Source organism: Podarcis cretensis, assembly GCF_951804945.1.
Source record: "Podarcis cretensis genome assembly, chromosome: 6".
In the NCBI taxonomy this organism is placed as follows: Eukaryota; Metazoa; Chordata; class Lepidosauria; order Squamata; family Lacertidae; genus Podarcis; species Podarcis cretensis.
In genome coordinates, this window is record NC_137175.1 from 38,684,717 (window position 1) to 38,693,817 (window position 9,101).

Here is a 9,101-nt window from a genome sequence, read left to right on the forward strand (position 1 = left end):
CTCTCGTTCAGAAGTGACTAGAAGGGCTACCTTTGGAATGTCTCACCACTCAAGGAAATTGTGAGTGTCCAATAATATTTTTATCTAAAGAAGAAGAAGAAGAAGAAGAAGAAGAAGAAGAAGAAGAAGAAGAAGAGGAAGAAGTGAAGCCACAAAACACAAGAGATACAGTCTGCAATATTTCTATGCAAAGCTCAAATGCATATAAAATTAACATCTCTGGTGCCACCTAACTCTCACCAGGTGTCATGGGGTGGAAGCTAACACCACATCCAGGTGTGCCAATTTAGAGTTTAAGAGCAGGTTTTTCCCTGGGAAAGGAGTGGAGGAAGGGAAACCTGCCTGGGGTGTGCTTTCTAGGCACGATACTTAAGGGTGGACAGGCCCTTACTGACAACACAGTCTCAGGGAACAAGTAACTGCCATTGATTTCACAGGGATGTGGGTAAATGATTGCAGCGAAATTCATTAATCTAAACCAGTCGTGAGGAACCTCTGGCCCTCCAGGTGTTGCTGAATTTCAAATCCCCTCAACCTCAGCAAGCATAACCAGTGGCCAGGAATAATAGGAGTTGTAGTTCAGCAACTTCTGGTAGACCAAAGTTTTCCCACACCTGCACTACATTAAGCTTTCTAGTTGGTGTCAGGTGTATCTGCCCCAACAGGTAATGGAGGAAACACATTAGGAAACAGACATTGCATCCTCCATAGCTAACATAGGTAAGCCAGGGCGGAAATGAGATTGGCGAGTTTGACTAGAGCTTCAGCGGAGTCCTTTGCTATGCAGTGTGCTTGAAAATTTCTATTTGTTGATATTTACATTTGTATCTATATGTTATTTTTTTAAAAAAATGAGGAAAACAGAATAAAATAAGGCCATCCCTGCCATCCTTTAGCCATGCCAAGCCTTCAAGACCACAGAGGAGATCAGAGTCCGAAAGCAAAGTGTAACTTCCTTTTCAAAGATTCAGTTCCTAAGAATTATAAAGTGCTTATCTGCGGACAAATGTGGCAAGTGGTTCTGAGTCATTTCTGACAGTAAACAATGCTGTGGGGTGCTCTGCTGCTGCTCCCTCATGAACTGCAACTGCAGCCAGCTGTCAGAATTATTTTGGCTGTGCTTCAGAAGAAGACTCCCACCTATTCATCCTGGACTCTCTTCACCTCGAGGGGAAAACATCTTGGTTCCCGAGATGCCTGAGGCTGTGCAAGGAGTTTACATTGCCTTCGAGGCAGTGATTGCAGTGCTGGCTATCCTGGGCAATGTTCTGGTCATTTGGGTCGTGAAGCTAAACCCAGCCTTTCAGAAGACCACCTTCTACTTTGTTATCTCGCTGGCCCTGGCCGATATTGGTGTTGGGCTCGTCATGCCACTGGCTATCGTAGTCAGTTTAGAAATCAAGATCCACTATTATGCCTGTCTTTTCATGTGTTGTCAACTCATGATTTTTACTCAGGCCTCCATCCTGTCCTTGCTCGCCATAGCAATCGACAGATATCTGAGATTACGGCTGCTTACTCAGTGAGTTCTACTTCGTCAGTGACTTTTTTCTTGGGAGTGGTTTGCACATTACTGTTTAAATGCTTGGGTGATATAGAAGCAAGAGATTTTAAGGACTAATGGAAGTTGCCTTACACTGAATCAGATTGTTGGTCTCAGTATTGCTTGCACTGACTGGCCATGGCTCACCAGAGTTTCAGACTTGGGTTCTCTGCCAGCCCAACTTGAAGATGCTGCGTATCGAATCTGGCACCTGGTGTGTGGAAAGCAGACGCTCTTCCACTGAGCTGCTGGCCTTCCCCCTGGTTTGCTTTTTGTGTTCCACCTGCTTTTTGTGGATGACTGCTGATTTTTCAGCTGGGCTAAATATATATACAGGGTACCTCGGGTTACAGACGCTTCAGGTTACAGACGGTTTAGGTTACAGACTCCGCTAACTCAGAAATAGTACCTCGGGTTAAGAACTTTACTTCAGGATGAGAACAGAAATCGCATGACGGCGGCACGGCAGCAGCAGGAGGCCCCATTAGCTAAAGTGGTGCTTCAGGTTAAGAACAGTTTCAGTTTAAAAACGGACCTCCAGAACAAATTAAGTTCTTGACCCTATGCTCCTTTAAAACAGTTCTAAAATTAACATACAGAGGTGATTTTAGAACTCTTTTGAAGGAGCATAGTTTTTAACTCTTCAGCTTGGCTTTAAATTAAATATGAATACTGTTGCCAATATAAGAATCTTGTTCAAAAGGGTGCCATAACTTTCATTTCTGTTTTGCTGTTCCCCATATGATAGAAAGTTATGCATTTTGTTTAATATGCCATGCAAAGCATAGTGTAGCCTGAGGTTTTAAGCAAACAGTGATGCAAACATTTGCAATTGTACCATTCAGAAAATTTCTAAAAATAAAAAAGGCATGAGAAATATGATGCATAGCATACATGGCTGCATTGGAATAACCCAGTGGTGCTCAGACAGAATATGCAATTCCTTTGGGTTGTTTAAAAATATATATAAAAAATCCATCACTTCCAATAGAGATTAATGGTTACATTCAGATGTACAGCCCTCCACAATTATTTATATGAGGACAAATATATTCAGCATTCCAATAGTTCTATAAAGGATAGGATTCTGGTTAGTTTTCAGTTTAAGTAATAATTCCAAAGAATCTTTATCCAATTTCCTTGTAAAGCATTTGAAACAGAGGAAGTTGCTTTATACTGAGTAAGACCATTGGTTGTCTAGTTCAGCACTGTCTTCACTGACCGGCAGCAGCTATCCAGGTTTTCAGGTGGGCCTCTTTCTCTCTGGAGATACCAGATTGAACCTGAGACCCCTGCATGCAGATTTCCTGCCACTGAGCTACAACCCTTTAGTCCAGAACTTCTCTGTGCCAGCTTTTCCACTAATGCCAATATTTTTCAGTCCTCTTCAAGCCAGTCAGTTGTTTTAAGCTGTCTATTCACTCTTAGTTCCTTTCAATAATTTCTGCAACCAACAGTAAGATTCTCTGATCAGCTCCCCCTGGCTCTTAAATAATAATAATAATAAAAATAATAATAATAATAATAATAATAATAATAATAATAATATATACCCTACCCATCTGGCCAGAAAAATATTAAAATATAATAATTCATCAAATATTAAAAGCTTCCCTAAACCAGGCTGCCTTCAGATGTCTTCTAAAAGTCAGAGTTGTTTATTCCTATGACATCTGATGGGAGGGCATTCCACAGGGTGGGCGCCACTACCGAGAAGACCCTCATTCAGAAAAAAATATTTAGAAAAAAATTAATCAGCATTTGACTTGACTATTGACATGTTGCCACTATGGTTTTAGTTAGAGTTAGAGTTAGAGAATTGCAGCTGTCTGCTCCCCCTTTTTAACAGGGCATTGTTGATGTGACTGGCCCAGGGCGGGGCCTGATGGGCTCTATAAAGGACTGCTGCCACTGCTGCTTCTGGGCAGAGAGGGCTCTGTTTTTTTTTTTGGGGGGGGGGGGTTGTTGTTGTTGTTTTACCTATGTCATTTTAAACTCTGATATGAATGGTGTATTCTTAGTTTTAGATTTTGATTTATGTGGAAATTGTTTCCCATTTGGTTGTGTATTTTTTTTGATGTGGTTTATTTATTGTTTATGACTTTTGTAATTATGTAAATCTTGTTATGCTGTAAGCCGCCTTGAGCATTGTTTTTTAACTGTGGAAAGGCGGCATACAAATAAAAAATGATGATGATGATGATGATGATGGTTTTGATGCCCTACACCTAGAAATGTAATCAATGTTTAGTCTGCTTCGACCCCTAAGATATCCAGGAGCAGGAAGGAAGGAAGCTGCTTTCTTTATTACAAGGCTGGAAGGAATCCTGGTAGATTCCTATACAGTGGTACCTCTGGTTGCGAACGCCTCTGGTTGAGCACGGCATGGGTTATGAGCTCCAGTAACCTGGAAGTAGCCGCTCCCAGTTGCAAACTTTGTTCTGGGATGAGAGCGGAAATTGCATGCCGGAGGCGTACGCAGCTAATGGCACCTCATGTTATGAGCGGTTTCTGGTTATGTATGGACCTCCGGAACGGATTCTGTTTGTAACCAAAGGTACCACTGTAATGGAATTGAGAATGCTACTTCAACCATCAGTGACTTTACACATCTTGTAAATACTGAGCTAGATGGACCAATGGTCTAACTCAGTGTAGGGCAGCTTCCTACCTGTGCCTAGGTTTTATCACACACCCACCTATTTGCCTCCTCCTCCACTTTTTGCCACCCCTGAAGTAGACCACTTCATTGTTTATAACGAGGCATTGTCATTGTGTAAAAGCAGTGAGTGAGCCAGAAGAGAAAGGACACTCCTGAGTAATAGAAGGCGCCTTGGCAGAAGGGCAGGATATAAATTTAATAAACAAGTAAAATAGAATAATAATAATAAAGTGGTCTGAAATCTTCCTGTGTGGAAGGAATCTTTCCATGGCTAAGATCTTCTCTCAATACAGTGGTACCTTGGTTCTTAAACACCTTAGTACTCAAACAACTTGGACTTTTTTCAGAAGCCAAACATGCTGTTTTGAGTGTTATGCTTCTGATTGGAGTGCCACACTTCCGTTTTGAGTCTTAAACTGAGGTCTGTTTTTGCTATTTATTTTGCGTTTTTGTTTTTGCAGCTGTGTGTGTGTGAGAGAGAGAGAGAGAGAGAAAGAGAGAGAGAGAGACTCTGTAGTACCCAGTTCAGCTACTGATTGATTGTATGACTGCAGTACATTGTTTATTGCTTTCATTTTATGGATCAATGGTCTTGTTAGACAGTAACATTCATGTTAAATTTCTGTTTTAAGGGTTGTTTTTAAAAGTCTGAAATGGATTAATCCATTTTGCATTACTTTCTATGGGAAAGCCCGCCTTGGTTTTGGAACGGACTTCCAGAACCAACTAATTTTGAGAACGAAGGTACCACTGTAGTCCTGCTTTGGGATGACACAATGCAAGATCAATATCCTCCTCTTCACTAAAATGGCTTTCTGTTGGTCTCTCTGATAAAGCCACAGTCCATATCACAGTTTAAACATAGCCACTTTAAAGTATCTGTTGCATTTTTGTTGTTGTTAAGTACAGTGGAACCTGGTGTTATGTACCGTCCTCCTTACGAATGCTTTGGGTAATGAGCTCCTCTAACTTGGAAGTAGATGCCCCTTATTGCAAACTTTGCCCCAGAATGCGAGTGGAAGTCACGTGCCAGCAGTGTGGCAGCAGCGGGAGGCCCCATTGGCGAAAGCGCAACTCATGTTAAGAATGGTTTCGGTTTAAGAAAGGACCTCTGGAACGAATTAAGTTCATAACCGGCGGTACCACTTTATTGGTATTTATTGAAAACCAAGTTAGTATATGCAAAATGCTCCAGATCAGCAAAATGCTGTCAATAAATTCAGCCTGATAGTCTCACATTTTATACAGCTTGCCCTTAAAAAAAAGTAACAATAAAAAGGAAACAAAAGAAAAATGGCACAATGAAATTAAAGCAAAAAAGGAGGCCCTATCAGGAAATAAGACTACCAACATTAGAATCTCTTCCACATTTGATGTGAGTTTATTTTTCTCTCCTCAAAACAGGTATAGGATACAAAGCAGTCAGAAAAAAATCCGTGGGGTTCTGGTAGCAATCTGGCTCTTGTCGCTGCTGGTGGGATTTGTTCCGTTTGGATGGGCAAAACCAAAACCGAAAAACTACGATTTCATGAACTGTACCTTCACAAATGTGATAAAAATGGAATACATGATATACTTGAGCTTCTTTGCTGGAACCCTCATTCCACTGACTGTCATGTGCATCCTTTATGCAAAGATCTTCTGCCTCATCCGCACAAAGCTGCAGCCCTGTTCAATGAATGTCAACGGGCAAAGGTCATTTTATAGGCAGGAGTTCAGAACAGCCAAGTCATTGGCCCTGGTCCTCTTCTTATTTGCTGTTTGTTGGCTGCCACTATGCATTCTGAACTGCATCGAGCATTTGGGCCAACGATCGAGCCCACCTCTCACATACATGGGAATCCTTCTCACGCATTCCAACTCGGTCATGAATCCCATCGTCTACACTTTCAGGATAAAGAAGTTCCGGGAAACTTGCATCCAGATTTTAAGAACCTGTATCGTGCACAAGGATTCGGAAGATACTACATCGCCCAGTCCAACAACATCTGAACGCTCATAGCTGCCTCATGCAGATGAAGACCAATGGCCTTGTCTAGCTTTATGTCTTCTGCCCTAAGATACAATAAAGTTACTGACAGGGGAGCTATTGCTTCCCTGAGACTTTATGTAACAGTTGTTTTGGCCTGCAGCAGTCAAGAGAACTTTTCAGAAACAAACTCTACCCCTTGTTAATGCCTGCTGTTCACTGCTGTAGCATCCAGTAACACAGCTGGCAGTCCAAGGTTCTGTCAACCCACATCTGCTGTGTTCTGGTTCTACATATACATTTTGGCTGAGCAAGCCGTCAAAGATGTGCCAGTATTGGCATAGTGTGTCAAATGTACATATTCAATAAAACATTTCCAATCTTTTATAACGTTTGTCTTGATTTCTTATTTTTCCAGTAGGTTTCACCATTTCTGCATAGTCCATGAGTTTTTGTATCCAATCTTCTGTCGTCAGGACTTCTTATTTTGGGCAAATAACATTCTTGCCACTGTAGTCATATACATGAATAAATTCCTATACTCTTTAGGTAGTTCTACCCCTAGAATTCCCAGGAGGAAAGCTTCTGGGTTTGTTTTTTTTTTTTACAAATGTTATTTTAAACATATTTTTCACTTCATTACATATCATTTCCCAGTAAACTTTAACCTTACTGCAAAGACCACATATGCTAGAAAGTACCTTCTTTCTATTTACATTTCCAACACTTACTTGATTTTGATTTATACATTTTTGCCAGTTTACTCGGTATTGAGTGCTGCAACCCCAGAGTCGGCCACGACTGGACCTAATGGTTAGGGGTCCCTTTACCTTTTTTATATAACATTTTCATAGTTTTCTCTTAAACCATAGCATGCTGTAAATTTTATATCCGTATTCCACAATCATTCCCATGCTTCCATATCTATATTGTATTCAATATCTATTGCCCAATGTATCATTGAAGATTTTACTTGCTCATCCTGTTGTCCAATCCAATAGTATCTTATACATTTTGGACAGCACTTTAATATTACATTCCAACAGATCTGTTTGTGCTATTTGTTCCCCAAACCCTCATTTCTTATGTCTTAAATACTTTATTCAAATAATATTGTATCCATGTGAACTTTCCTGATTAAATCCTTAAATTATTTTATTTTATTAAAATGATACCATCACTGCTAAAACTCTTCTGTTTTGAAAGATGTACTCTGCTGCTTTGATCTCTATTGACAGGCGTCATGGCCAATGCTATGATGAAGCATCCAATGTTGCTGAATGTCTCAGTGGAAAGCAGGCTCTTGTAAAGGTAGGCACAGCCATGAGTACTGTATGTTGGCTGTCTAAAACGTGCTGTGAACTTAGTGGTACATGATGTGTCAGAAGATGTTGCTATGCGCAGAAATTTTCTGAGTGAAATACCTGACACGATCACTTTTCTGAGGGAAATACCTGACACGATCACTTTTCTGAGTGAAATACCTGACACGATCACTTTTCTGAGGGAAATACCTGACACGATCACTACGAGGACAGACTTTGCCTGTGTGCTCAAGACATCGATTCCATAAAACATATTTTGTTGCTGATACTACACTTGCTGGTACCTTTCCCGGGGAAATCAGAGACTCACTATGTCAGGGAGAGAACATAAATCTGAGACAATTCCACCCCACAAAGAAGACCGTCCAAGCAGATTTCTCATAGGCAGTGGCTTTAGTTATAGGTAAGTGAGTTGATTGAGAATGTACCGAGACCCTGGGGCAAAAGTAGTTCTGATCACAGACCACCAAGATAGCAGATCTGAGAGGGGCCTACTCTTCCTAGATGCAGAATGTGTGCACATGTTGATGTTGGGTGTGATCCTCACCAATCTGAACCTTCTAAGGATTTCTACAGGAAAATATTTTATGCAATCATGAAGAATACCAACAGCAGTTTACATAATCACTTTCCTTCATATGTGTACTAACATACGAGCAAAATTGAGAAGTTTATCATAGGGGATGATGACAGCATACATGTTCTAAGCTTATAGAAAACTGATTGGGATGCTATCAGATTACAGCTTCATGATAATATGCTGATGTTCACAAGGGAGCAGATCAGAATGTGGTTAATCTTCAGAATGTGGTTGATCTTCTCAGTGGGGTAACAAGGAAACATCTGCATGAGCTACTGCAAGCTACAGAAGATTATCGGAGTAAGCCTTACCCCACAGGTGTCCTCCTGTACGTAAGAAAGGCCATTGTTGTGCCCTCATAGAATAAAGACCTCTTTACCAATAATCACATGGCACTTCTTCGTGGACATAAAGAGATCTTTAGGAAATTAATGTTAAAACTAGCAAGTTCATTCGAAGAGCACAAATCAGAAGAACTACATTCAGCGTGGAGTAAGTCTACAACAATGTTTAAGTGCAAGATTGTTTGCATTGCTCCATCATAACCAGAGGGTTGTGCATAGATGAGATGCGTTTAAGGCAATAGGTAGTGAAAATACAGGTTTTTCACTAATCATAGAAATGAATGCTGCACTAAGGGAAATTGGGTATAGGTTAGGGTTGCCATATGTCCAGGAAATCCCAGACATGTCCTCTTTTGGGGGGCCAACATACCCATCTGGGTGGATTTTTACATTTTAAAGGAGATGTCTGGGTATGGAGTTTTTTTCGGGGGGCGGCTTGGGCAGCTCTGCACGCCACAGCTGCTGTCAGCCCAAGCTGCGGAAAGAGGCATGCACGAGTGGGGGCAGCCCCGCATGCCTGTTTCCCTGGCTCGGGCTGGCAGCAGCTCAGGCTGTCCTCTTTTTTTGCTCTTCAAGATATGAAACCCTAGTATAGGTGGAATATAGGGAGGGATACAGAAGTTGGGAAGATATGAGGGATGGGGAAGATGCTTGTAAGAGCAAGGGAGGAGGAAATAG

General features: G+C 41.2%; 1 protein-coding gene across 1 annotated transcript; it reads left to right on the plus strand.

The window, feature by feature from the left end:
• The first annotated feature begins 1,037 nt into the window (after positions 1 to 1,037).
• On the plus strand, positions 1,038 to 8,310 carry LOC307219058 (adenosine receptor A3-like). Its single transcript, XM_079981908.1, has 2 exons — positions 1,038 to 1,522; positions 5,610 to 8,310. Exons 1-2 carry the CDS (start codon positions 1,077 to 1,079, stop codon positions 6,205 to 6,207), a joined length of 1,044 nt encoding a protein of 347 aa, XP_079838034.1. The 5' UTR covers positions 1,038 to 1,076; the 3' UTR covers positions 6,208 to 8,310.
• The last annotated feature ends 791 nt before the right edge of the window (positions 8,311 to 9,101 follow it).